Source organism: Callionymus lyra, chromosome 13 (assembly GCF_982586985.1).
Source record: "Callionymus lyra chromosome 13, fCalLyr1.hap1.1, whole genome shotgun sequence".
In the NCBI taxonomy this organism is placed as follows: domain Eukaryota; kingdom Metazoa; phylum Chordata; class Actinopteri; order Syngnathiformes; family Callionymidae; genus Callionymus; species Callionymus lyra.
Genome location: NC_141830.1, coordinates 5,437,722 through 5,463,229, shown reverse-complemented (window position 1 = coordinate 5,463,229; position 25,508 = coordinate 5,437,722). Strand labels below are relative to the sequence as shown.

At 42.5% G+C, this 25,508-nt stretch overlaps 1 protein-coding gene across 2 annotated transcripts in view; it reads left to right on the top strand.

The window, feature by feature from the left end:
- The window catches only part of LOC148067034 (NACHT, LRR and PYD domains-containing protein 3-like), a 42,980-nt gene extending 17,800 nt beyond the window's left edge, over positions 1–25,180 (top strand). For both annotated transcript variants that reach the window (XM_087806491.1, XM_087806490.1), the window contains 8 exons: positions 32–205; positions 4,013–4,189; positions 19,067–19,243; positions 21,144–21,320; positions 23,221–23,394; positions 23,455–23,628; positions 23,940–23,986; positions 24,414–25,180. In XM_087806491.1, the coding sequence (XP_087662617.1) occupies positions 32–205; positions 4,013–4,189; positions 19,067–19,243; positions 21,144–21,320; positions 23,221–23,394; positions 23,455–23,628; positions 23,940–23,986; positions 24,414–24,955 (1,642 nt within the window). In that variant the 3' untranslated portion in view covers positions 24,956–25,180. The remainder of the gene's footprint in view (positions 1–31; positions 206–4,012; positions 4,190–19,066; positions 19,244–21,143; positions 21,321–23,220; positions 23,395–23,454; positions 23,629–23,939; positions 23,987–24,413) is intronic.
- The last annotated feature ends 328 nt before the right edge of the window (positions 25,181–25,508 follow it).

Genomic DNA, 25,508 nt, shown 5'->3' with positions numbered 1-25,508 from the left:
TCTCTTGTTGACGTTTCTGTCTCTTTCACAGGCTGAACTGCTGTCGACTGACAGAGAGAAGTTGTTCACTTCTGTCCTCAGTCCTCAGCTCTCCGTCCTCTAGTCTGACTCAACTGGACCTGAGTGACAACGACCTGCAGGATCCAGGAGTGGAGCTGCTGTCTGCTGGACTGAAGAGTCCACACTGTCACCTGGAGACTCTCAGGTCAGAACATCATTTCAAACAAACACAAACACACACATGGATGTAAACAGTGAATGGATTCATGTTTCTTCATGAAACCTTTTTCACTCTGAGAGGATTTGAATGACTTTTCCTCGACTCATGAACTTGGTTCTAGAAGTGATGATATTTCATGAACACAACAGGAAGGTGAAGAATATTTCAAGTCATCTTGACATATTTATCAACACAGTCTGGAGACTAAACTCTAGTATTTCTATCATGACTCGACAGTAAAAGACGTTCAAATCATTGAATGTTGAAGAAAACCATCAACAATTAGAACAAACTCTCTTCTCTGGTTCTTGAAGCTTCCATGAGACGCAGGTTGATCTTTACAACCACTTGAGAAACAACACAACACAAGTCACACAACAAGAGTCACACAACACGAGTCACACAACAAGAGTAACAACACAACACAAGTCACACAACAAGAGTAACACAACATGAGTCACACGACAAGAGTCACACGACAAGAGTCACACGACACAACTCATACGAGTCACACAACTCACTCGACACAAGTCACACAAGTCACACAACACAAGTCACACAACACAAGTCACACAACACAAGTCACACAACACAAGTCACACAACACAAGTCACACTACACGAGTCACACAACAAAAGTCAAACAACAAGAGTCACACAACAAAAGTCACACGACACAAGTCACACAACATAAGTCACACGACACAAGTCACACAACACAAGTCACACAACTCACACAAGTCGCACAACACAAGTCACACAAGTCACACAACACAAGTCACACTACACGAGTCACACAACACAAGTCACACAACACAAGTCACACAACACAAGTCACACAAAACAAATCACACTACACGAGTCACACAACTCACACAACACAAGTTACACAACACGAGTCACACAACAAAAGTCACAACACAAGTCACACGACGCAACTCACATGACACGATTCACACAACACAAATCACACGACACAACTCACACAAAACAAGTTACACAACACAAGTCACACAACACGAGTCACATAACACAACTAATACAAAAAGAGCCACACAACACAAGTCACACAACATGAGTCACAGAACACGACTCACACAACACAACTCACACAACTCACAAAACACGAGTAACACAACACAATTCACAAAACACGAGTCACACAACACAAGTCACACAACACAAGTTACACAACACGAGTCACACAAAAAAGGTCACAACACAAGTCACACGACACAACTCACATGACATGAGTCACACAACACAAATCACACAACACAACTCACACAAAACAAGTTACACAACAAGAGTCATACAACATGAGTCATACAACATGAGTCACGCAACAGAAGTCACACAAGTACACAACACAACTAACACAAGTCACACAAGTACACAACACAAGTCACACTACACAAGTCACACAACACGAGTCATACAACATGACTCACACAACAAAAGTTACACAACACGAGTCACACAACAAAGTCACAACACAAGTCACACGACGCAACTCACATGACACGATTCACACAACACAAATCACACGACACAACTCACAAAACAAGTTACACAACACAAGTCACACAACACGAGTCACATAACACAACTAATACAAAAAGAGGCACACAACACAAGTCACACAACATGAGTCACAGAACACGACTCACACAACACAACTCGCACAACTCACAAAACACGAGTAACACAACACAATTCACAAAACACGAGTCACACAACACAAGTCACACAACACAAGTTACACAACACGAGTCACACAACAAAGGTCACAACACAAGTCACACAACACAACTCACATGACATGAGTCACACAACACAAATTACACAACACAACTCACACAAAACAAGTTACACAACAAGAGTCATACAACATGAGTCATACAACATGAGTCACGCAACAGAAGTCACACAACACAACTAACACAAGTCACACAAGTACACAACACAACTAACACAAGTCACACAAGTACACAACACAAGTCACACTACACAAGTCACACAACACGAGTCATACAACATGACTCACACAACACAAGTCACACATCACAAGTCACATAACACAACTAATACAAAAAGAGCCACACAACAAAAGTCACACAACATGAGTCACAGAACACAAGTCACAGAACACAAGTCACACAACACGACTCACACAACACAACTCACACAACTCACAAAACACGAGTAACACATCACAATTCACAAAACACGAGTCACACAACACAAGTCGCACAACACAAGTCGCACAACACAAGTTACACAACACGAGTCACACAACAAAAGTCACAACGCAAGTCACACGACACAACTCACATGACATGAGTCACACAAAACAAATCACACAACACAAGTCACACAACACGAGTCATACAACATGAGTCACGCAACAGAAGTCACACAACACAACTAACACAAGTCACACAAGTACACAACACAAGTCACAACACAAGTCACACGACACAACTCACATGACATGAGTCACACAACACAAATCACACAACACAACTCACACAACACAAGTTACACAACACGAGTCATACAACATGAGTCACGCAACAGAAGTCACACAACGCGACTCACACAACACGACTCACACAACACAAGTCACACAACACGAGTCATACAACATGAGTCACGCAACAGAAGTCACACAACACAACTAACACAAGTCACACAAGTACACAACACAAGTCACACTACACAAGTCACACAACACAACTAACACAAGTCACACTACACAAGTCACACAACACAACTAACACAAGTCACACTACACAAGTAAGTAAGTAAGTAATTTTTATTTATATAGCGCTTTTCCAGACCAGGGTCACAAAGCACTTAAACAATCAAAACAATATTCAATAAAGTATATACTTTAAAGATCAAGATAAAACTGATAACACAACAGGAGTTCCAGAAAATCAAGGAAAAGCCTGAACAAACAAAAACGTCTTAAGATGTTTCTTGAAGGAGTCAGTAGACTCTACACAAGTCACACAACACGAGTCAAACATCACAAGTCACATGACACAAGTCACACAACTCATACTACACAATTCAAACAACACAACTAACACAACAATAGTCACAGAACACAAGACACACAACATGAGTCCCACAACATAAGTCACACAACACGACTCACACAACACGACTCACACAACACAACTCACACAACACAAGTCAAACAACATGAGTCACACAACGATTCAAAGTGGAGTTACACAACACCAGTGTGAGTGGAGTTACACAACACCAGTGTGAGTGGAGTTACACAACACCAGTGTGAGTGGAGTTACACAACACCAGTGTGAGTGGAGTTACACAACACCAGTGTGAGTGGAGTTACACAACACCAGTGTGAGTGGAGTTACACAACACCAGTGTGAGTGGAGTTACACAACACTAACACTAACACTGACATTAAACACAAACACTTTTGTTTTTCTCATGACTATTATTCTTTATTTGTTTTGTGACTTTAGTTTTTCTCATGTTTTCTTCTCTTGTGTTTGTTTGTCGTCCAAACACACATCAATCCTCTCACAACAGTGAGTCATGTGATCATTTATACATCAAGTGTTGAACTGATGAAAACTTCATTATTTCATGTGTTGATCAAGTTGATCCTGATTGAAATCAAAGTCTTCAAATGTTCACACAATCATGTGATGATCTTATGAACGTCAAGAGTTCAGTGTTTCCTCCAATCAAGGCTTTCAAGTCAAAATAGAGAAAAAGTCTCTTGTTGACGTTTCTGTCTCTTTCACAGGCTGAACTGCTGTGGACTGACAGAGAGAAGTTGTTCACTTCTGTCCTCAGTCCTCAGCTCTCCGTCCTCTAGTCTGACTCAACTGGACCTGAGTTACAACGACGACCTGCAGGATCCAGGAGTGGAGCTGCTGTCTGCTGGACTGAAGAGTCCACACTGTCACCTGGAGACTCTCAGGTCAGAACATCATTTCAAACAAACACAAACACACACATGGATGTAAACAGTGAATGGATTCATGTTTCTTCATGAAACCTTTTTCACTCTGAGAGGATTTGAATGACTTTTCCTCGACTCATGAACTTGGTTCTAGAAGTGATGATATTTCATGAACACAACAGGAAGGTGAAGAATATTTCAAGTCATCTTGACATATTTATCAACACAGTCTGGAGACTAAACTCTAGTATTTCTATCATGACTCGACAGTAAAAGACGTTCAAATCATTGAATGTTGAAGAAAACCATCAACAATTAGAACAAACTCTCTTCTCTGGTTCTTGAAGCTTCCATGAGACGCAGGTTGATCTTTACAACCACTTGAGAAACAACACAACACAAGTCACACAACAAGAGTCACACAACACGAGTCACACAACAAGAGTCACACAACACGAGTCACACAACAAGAGTCACACAACAAGAGTAACACGACACGAGTCACACGACACAACTCACACGACATGAGTCACACAACAGAAGTCACACAACTCATACGAGTCACTCGACACAAGTCACACAACACGAGTCACACGACACAACTCACAGAACTCATATGAGTCACACAACTCACTCTACACAAGTCACACAACACGAGTCACACGACACAAGTCACACAACATGAGTCACACAACACAAGTCACACAACTCATACGAGTCACTCGACACAAGTCACACAACACGAGTCACACGACACAACTCACACAACTCATATGAGTCACACAACTCACTCGACACAAGTCACACGAGTCACACAACAAAAGTCAAACAACAAAAGTCACACAACACGAGTCACACGACACAACTCACACGACACAAGTCACACGACTCACACAACACGAGTCAAACAACACAAGTCACACAACACAAGTTACACAACACAAGTCACACAACAAAAGTCACAACACAAGTCACACGACACAACTCACATGACATGAGTCACACAACACAAATCACACAACACAAATCACACAACACAAGTCACACAACACAAGTCACACAACACAAATCACACAACACAAGTCACACAACACAAGTTACACAACACGAGTCACGCAACAGAAGTCATACAACACGACTCACATAACACAACTCACAAGACACAACTCACAAGACACAACTCACACAAGTCACACAACACAAGTCACACTACACAAGTCACACGAGTCACACGACACAACTCACACGAGTCACACAACTCACTCGACACAAGTCACACAACAAAAGTCACATGACACAAGTCACACGACTCACACAACACGAGTCAAACAACACAAGTCACACAACACAAGTTACACAACACGAGTCAAAACACAAGTCACACAACACAAATCACACAACACAAGTCACACAACACAAATCACACAACACAACTCACGCAAGTCACACAACTCACTCGACACAAGTCACCCAAGTCACACAACAAAAGTCACCCAAGTCACACAACAAAAGTCACACGACACAAGTCACACGACACAAGTCACACGACTCACACAACACGAGTCAAACAACACAAGTCACACAACACAAGTTACACAACACGAGTCACACAACAAAAGTCACAACACAAGTCACACGACACAACTCACATGACATGAGTCACACAACACAAATCACACAACACAAATCACACAACACAAGTCACACAACACAAATCACACAACACAACTCACACAACACAAGTTACACAACACAGGTTACACAACACGAGTCAAACAACACAAGTCACACAACACAAGTTACACAACAGGAGTCACACAACAAAAGTCACAACACAAGTCACATGACACAACTCACATGACACAAGTCACACGACTCACACAACAAGAGTCAAACAACACAAGTCACACAACACAAGTTACACAACACGAGTCACACAACAAAAGTCACAACACAAGTCACACAACACAAGTCACACAACACAAGTTACACAACACAAGTTACACAACAAGAGTCACGCAACAGAAGCCACACAACACGACTCACATAACACAACTCACAAGACACAAGTCACACAACACAACTAACACAAGTCACACACGTTCACAACACAAGTCACACAACACAAGTCACACTACACAAGTCACACAACACGAGTCACACAACATGACTCACACAACACAAGTCACACATCACAAGTCACATAACACAACTAACACAAAAAGAGTCACACAACACAAGTCACACAACATGATTCACAGAACACCAGTCACACAACATGACTCACACAACACAGCTCACACAACTCACACAACACGCGTCACACAACACAAGTCACAAAACACGAGTCACACAACACGAGTCACACGACACAAATCACACAACACAAGTCACACAACACAAGTTACACAACACAAGTTACACAACACCGGTCATACAACATGAGTCACGCAACAGAAGTCACAGAACACGAATCACATAACAGAACTCACAAGTCACACAACACAACTAACACAAGTCACACAAGTACACAACACAAGTCACACAACACAAGTCACACTACATAAGTCACACAACATGAGTCACACAACATGACTCACACAACACAAGTCACACATCACAAGTCACATAACACAACTAACACAAAAATAGTCACACAACACAGTCACACAACATGATTCACAGAACACAAGTCACACAATACGACTCACACAACTCACACAACACGCGTCACACAACACAAGTCACAAAACACGAGTCACACAACACGAGTCGCACGACACAAGTCACACAACACAACTCACACAACACAACTCACATAAGTCATAAAACACAATTCAGACAACTTAAGTTGAACAACACGAGTCACACAACACAAGTCACACAACACAAGTCACAGGACTCACACAACACGAGTCACACAACACAAGTCACAAAACACGAGTCACACAACACGAGTCACACGACACAAATCACACAACACAAGTCACACAACACAAGTTACACAACACAAGTTACACAACACGAGTCACGCAACAGAAGTCACACAACACGGCTCACATAACACAACTCACAAGACACAAGTCACACAACACAACTAACACAAGTCACACAACACAACTAACACAAGTCACACAACACAACTCACGCAACACAACTCACATAAGTCAAACAACACAATTCACACAACTTCAGTTGAACAACACGAGTCACAGAACCCAAGTCACACAACACAAGTCACACGACTCACACAACACGCCTCAAACAACAAAAGTAAGTAAGTAAGTAAGTAATATTTATTTATATAGCGCTTTTCGAGACTAGGGTAACAAAGCGCACACGAAACAAGTCACAAAACACAACTCACACAACACGACTCACACAACACGAGTCAAACATCACAAGTCACATGACACAAGTCACACAACTCAAACTACACAAGTCAAACAACAGAACAAACACAACAATAGTTACAGAACAAGACACACAACATGAGTCACACACCATAAGTCACACACCATAAGTCACACAACATAAGTCACACAACATGACTCACACAACATGAGTCACACAACATGACTCACACAACATGAGTCACACAACACGAGTCAAACAACACAAGTCACACAACACAAGTTACACAACACGAGTCAAAACACAAGTCACACAACACAAATCACACAACACAAATCACACAACACAAGTCACACAACACAAATCACACTACACAACTCACGCAAGTCACACAACTCACTCGACACAAGTCACCCAAGTCACACAACAAAAGTCACACGACACAAGTCACACGACACAAGTCACAAGACACAAGTCACACGACTCACACAACACGAGTCAAACAACACAAGTCACACAACACAAGTTACACAACACGAGTCATACAACAAAAGTCACAACACAAGTCACACGACACAACTCACATGACATGAGTCACACAACACAAATCACACAACACAAATCACACAACACAAGTCACACAACACAAATCACACAACACAACTCACACAACACAAGTTACACAACACAGGTTACACAACACGAGTCACGCAACAGAAGTCACACAACACCACTCACATAACACAACTCACAAGACACAACTCACAAGACACAAGTCACACAACACAAGTCAAACTACACAAGTCACACGAGTCACACGACACAACTCACACGAGTCACACAACTCACTCGACACAAGTCACACAAGTCACACAACAAAAGTCACACGACACAAGTCAAACGCCACAAGTCACACGACACAAGTCACACGACACAAGTCACACGACACAAGTCACACGACACAAGTCACAAGACACAAGTCACACGACTCACACAACACGAGTCAAACAACACAAGTCACGCAACACAAATTACACAACAGGAGTCACACAACAAAAGTCACAACACAAGTCACATGACACAACTCACATGACACAAGTCACACGACTCACACAACACGAGTCAAACAACACAAGTCACACAACACAAGTTACACAACACGAGTCACACAACAAAAGTCACAACACAAGTCACACAACATAAATCACACAACACAAGTCACACAACACAAGTCACACAACACAAGTCACACAACACAAGTCACACAACACAAGTTACACATCACAAGTTACACAACAAGAGTCACGCAACAGAAGTCACACAACACGACTCACATAACACAACTCACAAGACACAAGTCACACAACACAACTAACACAAGTCACACACGTTCACAACACAAGTCACACAACACAAGTCACACTACACAAGTCACACAACACGAGTCACACAACATGACTCACACAACACAAGTCACACATCACAAGTCACATAACACAACTAACACAAAAAGAGTCACACAACACAAGTCACACAACATGATTCACAGAACACCAGTCACACAACACGACTCACACAACACAGCTCACACAACTCACACAACACGCGTCACGCAACACAAGTCACAAAACACGAGTCACACAACACGAGTCACACGACACAAATCACACAACACAAGTCACACAACACAAGTTACACAACACAAGTTACACAACACGGGTCATACAACATGAGTCACGCAACAGAAGTCACACAACACGAATCACATAACACAACTCACAAGTCACACAACACAACTAACACAAGTCACACAAGTACACAACACAAGTCACACAACACAAGTCACACTACACAAGTCACACAACATGAGTCACACAACATGACTCACACAACACAAGTCACACATCACAAGTCACATAACACAACTTACACAAAAAGAGTCACACAACACAGTCACACAACATGATTCACAGAACACAAGTCACACAATACGACTCACACAACTCACACAACACGCGTCACACAACACAAGTCACAAAACACGAGTCACACAACACGAGTCGCACGACACAAGTCACACGACACAAGTCACACGACACAAGTCACAAGACACAAGTCACACGACTCACACAACACGAGTCAAACAACACAAGTCACACAACACAAGTTACACAACAGGAGTCACACAACAAAAGTCACAACACAAGTCACATGACACAACTCACATGACACAAGTCACACGACTCACACAACACGAGTCAAACAACACAAGTCACACAACACAAGTTACACAACACGAGTCACACAACAAAAGTCACAACACAAGTCACACAACATAAATCACACAACACAAGTCACACAACACAAGTCACACAACACAAGTCACACAACACAAGTTACACATCACAAGTTACACAACAAGAGTCACGCAACAGAAGTCACACAACACGACTCACATAACACAACTCACAAGACACAAGTCACACAACACAACTAACACAAGTCACACACGTTCACAACACAAGTCACACAACACAAGTCACACTACACAAGTCACACAACACGAGTCACACAACATGACTCACACAACACAAGTCACACATCACAAGTCACATAACACAACTAACACAAAAAGAGTCACACAACACAAGTCACACAACATGATTCACAGAACACCAGTCACACAACACGACTCACACAACACAGCTCACACAACTCACACAACACGCGTCACGCAACACAAGTCACAAAACACGAGTCACACAACACGAGTCACACGACACAAATCACACAACACAAGTCACACAACACAAGTTACACAACACAAGTTACACAACACGGGTCATACAACATGAGTCACGCAACAGAAGTCACACAACACGAATCACATAACACAACTCACAAGTCACACAACACAACTAACACAAGTCACACAAGTACACAACACAAGTCACACAACACAAGTCACACTACACAAGTCACACAACATGAGTCACACAACATGACTCACACAACACAAGTCACACATCACAAGTCACATAACACAACTAACAAAAAAAGAGTCACACAACACAGTCACACAACATGATTCACAGAACACAAGTCACACAATACGACTCACACAACTCACACAACACGCGTCACACAACACAAGTCACAAAACACGAGTCACACAACACGAGTCGAACGACACAAGTCACACAACACAACTCACACAACACAACTCACACAACACAACTCACATAAGTCATAAAACACAATTCACACAACTTAAGTTGAACAACACGAGTCACAGAACACAAGTCACACAACACAAGTCACAGGACTCACACAACACGAGTCACACAACACAAGTCACAAAACACGAGTCACACAACACGAGTCACACGACACAAATCACACAACACAAGTCACACAACACAAGTTACACAACACAAGTTACACAACACGAGTCACGCAACAGAAGTCACAAAACACGACTCACATAACACAACTCACAAGACACAAGTCACACAACACAACTAACACAAGTCACACAACACAAGTCACACAACACAACTCACATAAGTCAAACAACACAATTCACACAACTTAAGTTGAACAACACGAGTCACAGAACCCAAGTCACACAACACAAGTCACACGACTCACACAACACGCGTCAAACAACAAAAGTAAGTAAGTAAGTAAGTAATATTTATTTATATAGCGCTTTTCGAGACTAGGGTCACAAAGCGCACACGAAACAAGTCACAAAACACAACTCACACAACACGAGTCAAACATCACAAGTCACATGACACAAGTCACACAACTCACACTACACAAGTCAAACAACAGAACTAACACAACAATAGTTACAGAACAAGACACACAACATGAGTCACACACCATAAGTCACACACCATAAGTCACACAACATAAGTCACACAACATGACTCACACAACATGAGTCACACAACATGACTCACACAACATGAGTCACACAACACGAGTCAAACAACACAAGTCACACAACAAAAGTTACACAACACGAGTCAAAACACAAGTCACACAACACAAATCACACAACACAAATCACACAACACAAGTCACACAACACAAATCACACAACACAACTCACACAACACAACTCACGCAAGTCACACAACTCACTCGACACAAGTCAACCAAGTCACACAACAAAAGTCACACTACACAAGTCACAAGACACATGTCACACGACTCACACAACACGAGTCAAACAACACAAGTCACACAACACAAGTTACACAACACGAGTCACACAACAAAAGTCACAACACAAGTCACACGACACAACTCACATGACATGAGTCACACAACACAAATCACACAACACAAATCACACAACACAAGTCACACAACACAAATCACACAACACAACTCACACAACACAAGTTACACAACACAGGTTACACAAAACGAGTCACGCAACAGAAGTCACACAACACGACTCACATAACACAACTCACAAGACACAAGTCACAAGTCACAAGTCACACAACACAAGTCAAACTACACAAGTCACACGTGTCACACGACACAACTCACACGAGTCACACAACTCACTCGACACAAGTCACACAAGTCACACAAGTCACACAACAAAAGTCACACGACACAAGTCAAACGCCACAAGTCACACGACACAAGTCACACGACACAAGTCACACGACACAAGTCACACGACACAAGACACAAGTCACACGACTCACACAACACGAGTCAAACAACACAAGTCACACAACACAAGTTACACAACAGGAGTCACACAACAAAAGTCACAACACAAGTCACATGACACAACTCACATGACACAAGTCACACGACTCACACAACACGAGTCAAACAACACAAGTCACACAACACAAGTTACACAACACGAGTCACACAACAAAAGTCACAACACAAGTCACACGACACAACTCACATGACACGATTCACACAACACAAATCACACAACACAACTCACACAAAACAAGTTACACAACACAAGTTACTCAACACGAGTCATACAACATGAGTCACGCAACAGAAGTCACACAACAGAAGTCACACAACACGACTCGCATAACACAACTCACAAGACACAAGTCACACAACACAACTAACACAAGTCACACAAGTACACAACACAAGTCACACTACACAAGTCACACTACACGAGTCATACAACATGACTCACACAACACAAGTCACACATCACAAGTCACATAACACAACTAATACAAAAAGAGCCACACAACACAAGTCACACAACATGAGTCACAGAACACAAGTCACACAACACGACTCACACAACACAACTCACACAACTCACAAAACACGAGTAACACAACACAAGTCACACAACACAAGTTACACAACACAAGTCACACAACAAAAGTCACAACACAAGTCACACGACACAACTCACATGACATGAGTCACGCAACAGAAGTCACACAACGCGACTCACACAACACGACTCACACAACACAAGTCACACGACACAAGTCACACGACACAAGACACAAGTCACAGGACTCACACAACACGAGTCAAACAACACAAGTCACACAACACAAGTTACACAACAGGAGTCACACAACAAAAGTCACAACACAAGTCACATGACACAACTCACATGACACAAGTCACATGACTCACACAACACGAGTCAAACAACACAAGTCACACAACACAAGTTACACAACACGAGTCACACAACAAAAGTCACAACACAAGTCACACAACATAAATCACACAACACAAGTCACACAACACAAGTCACACAACACAAGTTACACAACACAAGTTACACAACAAGAGTCACGCAACAGAAGTCACACAACACGACTCACACAACACAAGTCACACAACACAAATCACACAACACAACTCACACAACACAAGTTACACAACACAGGTTACACAAAACGAGTCACGCAACAGAAGTCACACAACACGACTCACATAACACAACTCACAAGACACAAGTCACAAGTCACACAACACAAGTCAAACTACACAAGTGACACGAGTCACACGACACAACTCACACGAGTCACACAACTCACTCGACACAAGTCACACAAGTCACACAAGTCACACAACAAAAGTCACACGACACAAGTCAAACGCCACAAGTCACACGACACAAGTCACACGACACAAGTCACACGACACAAGTCACACGACACAAGACACAAGTCACACGACTCACACAACACGAGTCAAACAACACAAGTCACACAACACAAGTTACACAACAGGAGTCACACAACAAAAGTCACAACACAAGTCACATGACACAACTCACATGACACAAGTCACACGACTCACACAACACGAGTCAAACAACACAAGTCACACAACACAAGTTACACAACACGAGTCACACAACAAAAGTCACAACACAAGTCACACGACACAACTCACATGACACGATTCACACAACACAAATCACACAACACAACTCACACAAAACAAGTTACACAACACAAGTTACTCAACACGAGTCATACAACATGAGTCACGCAACAGAAGTCACACAACAGAAGTCACACAACACGACTCGCATAACACAACTCACAAGACACAAGTCACACAACACAACTAACACAAGTCACACAAGTACACAACACAAGTCACACTACACAAGTCACACTACACGAGTCATACAACATGACTCACACAACACAAGTCACACATCACAAGTCACATAACACAACTAATACAAAAAGAGCCACACAACATGAGTCACAGAACACAAGTCACACAACACGACTCACACAACACAACTCACACAACTCACAAAACACGAGTAACACAACACAAGTCACACAACACAAGTTACACAACACAAGTCACACAACAAAAGTCACAACACAAGTCACACGACACAACTCACATGACATGAGTCACGCAACAGAAGTCACACAACGCGACTCACACAACACGACTCACACAACACAAGTCACACGACACAAGTCACACGACACAAGACACAAGTCACAGGACTCACACAACACGAGTCAAACAACACAAGTCACACAACACAAGTTACACAACAGGAGTCACACAACAAAAGTCACAACACAAGTCACATGACACAACTCACATGACACAAGTCACATGACTCACACAACACGAGTCAAACAACACAAGTCACACAACACAAGTTACACAACACGAGTCACACAACAAAAGTCACAACACAAGTCACACAACATAAATCACACAACACAAGTCACACAACACAAGTCACACAACACAAGTTACACAACACAAGTTACACAACAAGAGTCACGCAACAGAAGTCACACAACACGACTCACATAACACAACTCACAAGACACAAGTCACACAACACAACTAACACAAGTCACACACGTTCACAACACAAGTCACACAACACAAGTCACACTACACAAGTCACACAACACGAGTCACACAACATGACTCACACAACACAAGTCACACATCACAAGTCACATAACACAACTAACACAAAAAGAGTCACACAACACAAGTCACACAACATGATTCACAGAACACCAGTCACACAACACGACTCATACAACACACCTCACACAACTCACACAACACTCGTCACACAACACAAGTCACAAAACACGAGTCACACAACACGAGTCACACGACACAAATCACACAACACAAGTCACACAACACAAGTTACACAACACAAGTTACACAACACGGGTCATACAACATGAGTCACGCAACAGAAGTCACACAACACGAATCACATAACACAACTCACAAGTCACACAACACAACTAACACAAGTCACACAAGTACACAAAACAACAATAGTTACAGAACACAAGACACACAACATGAGTCACACACCATAAGTCACACACCATAAGTCACACAACATAAGTCACACAACATGACTCACACAACATGAGTCACACAACACCAGTCACAGAACACGAGTCACACAACACAACGTGCGTCTCACAACATGAGCCACATGACACGAGTCACACAACAATAGTCACAGAACACAAGTCACACAACACACGTCACACTACACGAGTCACACAACAATAGTCACAGAACACAACTCACAAGACACAACTCACAAGACACAACTCACTCAAGTCACACAACACAAGTCACACTACACGAGTCACACAACAAAAGTCAAACAACAAAAGTCACACAACACGAGTCACACAACACAACTCACACGAGTCACACAACTCACTCGACACAAGTCACACAAGTAACACAACAAAAGTCACACGACACAAGTGACACGACACAAGTCACACGACTCACACTACACGAGTCAAACAACACAAGTCACACAACACAAGTTACACAACACGAGTCACACAACAAAAGTCACACAACACAAATCACACAACACAAGTCACACAACACAAGTTACACAACACAAGTTACACAACACGAGTCACGCAACAGAAGTCACACAACACGACTCACATAACACAACTCACAAGACACAAGTCACACAACACAACTAACACAAGTCACACAAGTTCACAACACAAGTCACACTACACAAGTCACACAACACGAGTCACACAACATGACTCACACAACACAAGTCACACATCACAAGTCACGTAACACAACTATCACAAAAAGAGTCACACAACACAAGTCACAAAACATGATTCACAGAACACAAGTCACAGAACACAAGTCACACAACACGACTCACACAACACAGCTCACACAACTCACACAACACACATCACAACACAAGTCACAAAACACGAATCACACAACACGAGTCACACGACACAAATCACACAACACAAGTCACACAACACAAGTTACACATCACAAGTCACGTAACACAACTATCACAAAAAGAGTCACACAACACAAGTCACAAAACATGATTCACAGAACACAAGTCACACAACACGACTCACACAACACAGCTCACACAACACACGTCACACAACACAAGTCACAAAACACGAGTCACACAACACAAGTTACACAACACAAGTCATACAACATGAGTCACACAACACGACTCACATAACACAACTCACAAGTCACACAACACAACACAACTAACACAAGTCACACAAGTACACAACACAAGTCACACAACACAAGTCACACAACATGACTCACACAACACAAGTCACACATCACAAGTCACATAACACAACTCACACAACTCACACAACACGCGTCTCACAACACAAGTTACACAACACGAGTCACACAGCAAAAGTCACAACACAAGTCACACGACACAAATCACACAACACAAGTTACACAACACAAGTTACACAACACGAGTCACACTACACAAGTCACACAACATGACTCACACAACACAAGTCACACATCACAAGTCACATAACACAACTAACACAAAAAGAGTCACACAACACAAGTCACACAACATGATTCACAGAACACAAGTCACTCAACACTACTCACACAACACAACTCACACAACTCACACAACACGCGTCACACAACACAAGTTACACAACACGAGTCACACAGCAAAAGTCACAACACAAATCACACGACACAACTCACTCAATACAAATCACACAACACAAGTCACACAACACAAGTCACACAACACAAGTTACACAACACGAGTTACACAACACGAGTCACGCAACAGAAGTCACACAACACGACTCACATAACACAACTCACAAGACACAACTCACAAGACACAACTCACACAAGTCACACTACACAAGTCACACGAGTCACACGAGTCACACAACACAAGTCACAAAACACGAGTCACACAACACGAGTCACAGAACACAAATCACACAACACAAATCACACAACACAAGTCACACAACACGAGTCATACAACATGAGTCACGCAACAGAAGTCACACAACACAACTAACACAAGTCACACAAGTACACAACACAAGTCACAACACAAGTCACACGACACAACTCACATGACATGAGTCACACAACACAAATCACACAACACAACTCACACAACACAAGTTACACAACACGAGTCATACAACATGAGTCACGCAACAGAAGTCACACAACGCGACTCACACAACACGACTCACACAACACAAGTCACACAACACGAGTCATACAACATGAGTCACGCAACAGAAGTCACACAACACAACTAACACAAGTCACACAAGTACACAACACAAGTCACACTACACAAGTCACACAACACAACTAACACAAGTCACACTACACAAGTCACACAACACAACTAACACAAGTCACACTACACAAGTAAGTAAGTAAGTAATTTTTATTTATATAGCGCTTTTCCAGACCAGGGTCACAAAGCACTTAAACAATCAAAACAATATTCAATAAAGTATATACTTTAAAGATCAAGATAAAACTGATAACACAACAGGAGTTCCAGAAAATCAAGGAAAAGCCTGAACAAACAAAAACGTCTTAAGATGTTTCTTGAAGGAGTCAGTAGACTCTACACAAGTCACACAACACGAGTCAAACATCACAAGTCACATGACACAAGTCACACAACTCATACTACACAATTCAAACAACACAACTAACACAACAATAGTCACAGAACACAAGACACACAACATGAGTCCCACAACATAAGTCACACAACACGACTCACACAACACGACTCACACAACACAACTCACACAACACAAGTCAAACAACATGAGTCACACAACGATTCAAAGTGGAGTTACACAACACCAGTGTGAGTGGAGTTACACAACACCAGTGTGAGTGGAGTTACACAACACCAGTGTGAGTGGAGTTACACAACACCAGTGTGAGTGGAGTTACACAACACCAGTGTGAGTGGAATTACACAACACCAGTGTGAGTGGAGTTACACAACACCAGTGTGAGTGGAGTTACACAACACCAGTGTGAGTGGAGTTACACAACACCAGTGTGAGTGGAGTTACACAACACCAGTGTGAGTGGAGTTACACAACACCAGTGTGAGTGGAGTTACACAACACCAGTGTGAGTGGAGTTACACAACACCAGTGTGAGTGGAGTTACACAACACCAGTGTGAGTGGAGTTACACAACACCAGTGTGAGTGGAGTTACACAACACCAGTGTGAGTGGAGTTACACAACACCAGTGTGAGTGGAGTTACACAACACCAGTGTGAGTGGAGTTACACAACACTAACACTAACACTGACATTAAACACAAACACTTTTGTTTTTCTCATGACTATTATTCTTTATTTGTTTTGTGACTTTAGTTTTTCTCATGTTTTCTTCTCTTGTGTTTGTTTGTCGTCCAAACACACATCAATCCTCTCACAACAGTGAGTCATGTGATCATTTATACATCAAGTGTTGAACTGATGAAAACTTCATTATTTCATGTGTTGATCAAGTTGATCCTGATTGAAATCAAAGTCTTCAAATGTTCACACAATCATGTGATGATCTTATGAACGTCAAGAGTTCAGTGTTTCCTCCAATCAAGGCTTTCAAGTCAAAATAGAGAAAAAGTCTCTTGTTGACGTTTCTGTCTCTTTCACAGGCTGAACTGCTGTGGACTGACAGAGAGAAGTTGTTCACTTCTGTCCTCAGTCCTCAGCTCTCCGTCCTCTAGTCTGACTCAACTGGACCTGAGTTACAACGACGACCTGCAGGATCCAGGAGTGGAGCTGCTGTCTGCTGGACTGAAGAGTCCACACTGTCACCTGGAGACTCTCAGGTCAGAACATCATTTCAAACAAACACAAACACACACATGGATGTAAACAGTGAATGGATTCATGTTTCTTCATGAAACCTTTTTCACTCTGAGAGGATTTGAATGACTTTTCCTCGACTCATGAACTTGGTTCTAGAAGTGATGATATTTCATGAACACAACAGGAAGGTGAAGAATATTTCAAGTCATCTTGACATATTTATCAACACAGTCTGGAGACTAAACTCTAGTATTTCTATCATGACTCGACAGTAAAAGACGTTCAAATCATTGAATGTTGAAGAAAACCATCAACAATTAGAACAAACTCTCTTCTCTGGTTCTTGAAGCTTCCATGAGACGCAGGTTGATCTTTACAACCACTTGAGAAACAACACAACACAAGTCACACAACAAGAGTCACACAACACGAGTCACACAACAAGTCACACAACACGAGTCACACAACAAGAGTAACACGACACGAGTCACACGACACAACTCACACGACATGAGTCACACAACAGAAGTCACACAACTCATACGAGTCACTCGATACAAGTCACACAACACGAGTCACACGACACAACTCACACAACTCATATGAGTCACACAACTCACTCGACACAAGTCACACGAGTCACACAACAAAAGTCAAACAACAAGACTCACACAACAAGACTTACACAACACAAGTCACATAACACAACTAACACAATCACACAACACAACTAACACAATGAGAGTCTCACAACATGAGTCACACGACACGAGTCACACAACATGAGTCACACAACAATAGTCACAGAACACAAGTCACACAACACAAGTCACACAACATGAGTCATACAACATGAGTCACACCACACAAGTCACACAACAAGACTCACAAAGCACGACTCACAAAACAAGACTCACACAACAAGACTTACACAACACAAGTCACATAACACAACTAACAAAACACAATCACACAACACAACTAACACAATGTGAGTCTCACAACATGAGTCACACGACACGAGTCACACAACATGAGTCACACAACAATAGTCACAGAACACAAGTCACACAACACAAGTCACACTACTCAAGTCACACAACATGAGTCATACAACATGAGTCACACCACACAAGTCACACAACAAGACTCACAAAGCACGACTCAAAAAACACGACTCACACAACAAGACTTACACAACACAAGTCAAACAACATGATTCACACAACGAGTCAAAGTGGAGTTACACAACACCAGTGTGAGTGGAGTTACACAACACCAGTGTGAGTGGAGTTACACAACACCAGTGTGAGTGGAGTTACACAACACCAGTGTGAGTGGAGTTACACAACACCAGTGTGAGTGGAGTTACACAACACCAGTGTGAGTGGAGTTACACAACACCAGTGTGAGTGGAGTTACACAACACCAGTGTGAGTGGAGTTACACAACACCAGTGTGAGTGGAGTTACACAACACCAGTGTGAGTGGAGTTACACAACACCAGTGTGAGTGGAGTTACACAACACCAGTGTGAGTGGAGTTACACAACACTAACACTAACACTGACATTAAACACAAACACTTTTGTTTTTCTCATGACTATTATTCTTTATTTGTTTTGTGACTTTAGTTTTTCTCATGTTTTCTTCTCTTGTGTTTGTTTGTCGTCCAAACACACATCAATCCTCTCACAACAGTGAGTCATGTGATCATTTATACATCAAGTGTTGAACTGATGAAAACTTCATTATTTCATGTGTTGATCAAGTTGATCCTGATTGAAATCAAAGTCTTCAAATGTTCACACAATCATGTGATGATCTTATGAACGTCAAGAGTTCAGTGTTTCCTCCAATCAAGGCTTTCAAGTCAAAATAGAGAAAAAGTCTCTTGTTGACGTTTCTGTCTCTTTCACAGGCTGAACTGCTGTGGACTGACAGAGAGAAGTTGTTCACTTCTGTCCTCAGTCCTCAGCTCTCCGTCCTCTAGTCTGACTCAACTGGACCTGAGTTACAACGACGACCTGCAGGATCCAGGAGTGGAGCTGCTGTCTGCTGGACTGAAGAGTCCACACTGTCACCTGGAGACTCTCAGGTCAGAACATCATTTCAAACAAACACAAACACACACATGGATGTAAACAGTGAATGGATTCATGTTTCTTCATGAAACCTTTTTCACTCTGAGAGGATTTGAATGACTTTTCCTCGACTCATGAACTTGGTTCTAGAAGTGATGATATTTCATGAACACAACAGGAAGGTGAAGAATATTTCAAGTCATCTTGACATATTTATCAACACAGTCTGGAGACTAAACTCTAGTATTTCTATCATGACTCGACAGTAAAAGACGTTCAAATCATTGAATGTTGAAGAAAACCATCAACAATTAGAACAAACTCTCTTCTCTGGTTCTTGAAGCTTCCATGAGACGCAGGTTGATCTTTACAACCACTTGAGAAACAACACAACACAAGTCACACAACAAGAGTCACACAACACGAGTCACACAACAAGTCACACAACACGAGTCACACAACAAGAGTAACACGACACGAGTCACACGACACAACTCACACGACATGAGTCACACAACAGAAGTCACACAACTCATACGAGTCACTCGATACAAGTCACACAACACGAGTCACACGACACAACTCACACAACTCATATGAGTCACACAACTCACTCGACACAAGTCACACGAGTCACACAACAAAAGTCAAACAACAAGACTCACACAACAAGACTTACACAACACAAGTCACATAACACAACTAACACAATCACACAACACAACTAACACAATGAGAGTCTCACAACATGAGTCACACGACACGAGTCACACAACATGAGTCACACAACAATAGTCACAGAACACAAGTCACACAACACAAGTCACACAACATGAGTCATACAACATGAGTCACACCACACAAGTCACACAACAAGACTCACAAAGCACGACTCACAAAACAAGACTCACACAACAAGACTTACACAACACAAGTCACATAACACAACTAACAAAACACAATCACACAACACAACTAACACAATGTGAGTCTCACAACATGAGTCACACGACACGAGTCACACAACATGAGTCACACAACAATAGTCACAGAACACAAGTCACACAACACAAGTCACACTACTCAAGTCACACAACATGAGTCATACAACATGAGTCACACCACACAAGTCACACAACAAGACTCACAAAGCACGACTCAAAAAACACGACTCACACAACAAGACTTACACAACACAAGTCAAACAACATGATTCACACAACGAGTCAAAGTGGAGTTACACAACACCAGTGTGAGTGGAGTTACACAACACCAGTGTGAGTGGAGTTACACAACACCAGTGTGAGTGGAGTTACACAACACCAGTGTGAGTGGAGTTACACAACACCAGTGTGAGTGGAGTTACACAACACCAGTGTGAGTGGAGTTACACAACACCAGTGTGAGTGGAGTTACACAACACCAGTGTGAGTGGAGTTACACAACACCAGTGTGAGTGGAGTTACACAACACCAGTGTGAGTGGAGTTACACAACACCAGTGTGAGTGGAGTTACACAACACCAGTGTGAGTGGAGTTACACAACACTAACACTAACACTGACATTAAACACAAACACTTTTGTTTTTCTCATGACTATTATTCTTTATTTGTTTTGTGACTTTAGTTTTTCTCATGTTTTCTTCTCTTGTGTTTGTTTGTCGTCCAAACACACATCAATCCTCTCACAACAGTGAGTCATGTGATCATTTATACATCAAGTGTTGAACTGATGAAAACTTCATTATTTCATGTGTTGATCAAGTTGATCCTGATTGAAATCAAAGTCTTCAAATGTTCACACAATCATGTGATGATCTTATGAACGTCAAGAGTTCAGTGTTTCCTCCAATCAAGGCTTTCAAGTCAAAATAGAGAAAAAGTCTCTTGTTGACGTTTCTGTCTCTTTCACAGGCTGAACTGCTGTGGACTGACAGAGAGAAGTTGTTCACTTCTGTCCTCAGTCCTCAGCTCTCCGTCCTCTAGTCTGACTCAACTGGACCTGAGTGACAACGACCTGCAGGATCCAGGAGTGGAGCTGCTGTCTGCTGGACTGAAGAGTCCACACTGTCACCTGGAGACTCTCAGGTCAGAACATCATGTCTTCAGTTCTTCTGATTTAATGAAAGTGTTTCTCCTTCATTACAGTCTGTCAAGGTGTCACATCTCAGCAGGAGGTTGTTCTTCTCTGGCCTCAGCTCTGACATCTAACCCGTCCCATCTGAGAGAGCTGGACCTGAGCTTCAATCATCCAGGAGGACCAGGACTGGAGCTGCTGTCTGCTGGACTGGAGAGTCCAGACTGGAGGCTGGAGACTCTCAGGTATGGACGGAGCAGCAGAACTCACTGACTGAGCTCCAAAGATCTTCAGACTGAACATGTGATCAGAAGCAGAGAGATGTGAGTGTGTGTTGCTGCTCAGACTCTTCATCTGAACTGAGCACATGAATCCAACTCTCAGAGCTTCTCCATGTTCTCCTGCTGGACACCAGTGGAAGAACAAGGAGACAGTGGAGACTGAGCGAGTGTTTCTAGATCCATCTTTGTTGTGGTCCACACAGTCATGAAAGAACGTCCACTTAGCAGCATCTGAAGTCAAATGAATCTGATCTTCTCAATGTTTCTTCCTCCAGGCTGGATCACTGTGGACCACAGAGGTTAACATATGGATGGGAGAAGTGTAAGTTTGATTTGATTGATGGATGAGAACTCCTTGTCAGCTTCTAGTGGAGCAGTTGTGATGTTGAGATGTTGTTACACTTGAATCTGCTGATGGAGCTTCATCAAGTCCAGGATGATGGTGGAGATGAACACAGAGATGTTTCAAGAACATGAAGAAACATCATGTTAGCTACATGCTAGTTTAGCTGCTGACTTGATATGGACACAGTGGTGTCAATCAAATGTGGCAGGATGATTCTGGGATGTTCCTCCTGGTTCTTCTCTGGAGGTGGTCCCAGTCTCAGAAGACTTCACTTTGATGATGATCTCCACTAGATGTCAACAAACAGAGCAGCCCTCCCTGGCTTGCTGGGACACTGCGTCCATGATTGTCTTGAAGAGAAAGTTCTTCCACCATCATCACCTCTCGTGTCTTCTTCTCTCAGACTTCCGTTCACTCTCACTGGACCCGGACACAGCACACCGGCGCCTCCTACTGTCCAACGACAACAGGACGGTGGAACTTGTGCCGCAGGATCAGGATTATCTGGACCATCCCGACAGATTCCACCGGTGTCTTCAGGTGATGAGCAGAGAAGCTGTGACTGGACCATGTTACTGGGAGCTGGAGTGGAGAGGAGGAGCTTCTATCGCACTGACTCTCAGAAGAGACGGAGGGAAAGAAGACGAGTCTGAGTTTGGACAGAACCGTTATTCCTGGAGTCTGAGCTGCTCTGATGATGATGGATATAAATTATATCACGATAAGAGAGAAACTGTCATCAAGAGTCAAGAAGTTTCTCACAGAGTAGGAGTGATGATGAACTTTAGTGGTCCTGGATATTTAACCTTCTTCAGTGTCTCCTCTGATGGAGAGAAACACCTCGACACCTTCTTCATCTCCACTGAACCTTTGTACCTGGGATTTGGACTCACAGAGGTTCCTGGTTCTGGTTCCTCAGTGTGTGTGTGTGACCTGAGTGTGTGAGTGTGTTCCTCCAACACACTTGTGTAGCTGCTGTCAATCATCATTAAAGTGCTGACAGTGATGATGGAAGAAATCTGCTCCTGAAACAAACGTGTTGATCTGAATGTTGTTGAAGAAACTCTTTCATCACTTGTTGAGTCGACTGAAGACTTGAAGTTCAGTGGAGCACGAGTCACTTATGATGTTCATCATGATATAATAAAACATTTGGTTTAAAACTTTCAAGAGACTCAAGGTCACTTCACAATAAAAGGTTAGAAAGAAGGTCAGACAGGTAGATGTGAGGTCAGACGGGTAGATGTCAGGTCAGACAGGTACATGTGAGGTCAGACAGGTAGATATGAGGTCAGACGGGTAGATGTGAGGTCAGACGGGTAGATATGAGGTCAGACGGGTAGATGTGAGGTCAGACGGGTACATGTGAGGTCAGACAGGTAGATATGAGGTCAGACGGGTAGATGTGAGGTCAGACGGGTAGATATGAGGTCAGACGGGTAGATGTGAGGTCAGACGGGTACTTATGAGGTCAGACGGGTAGATGTGAGGTCAGACG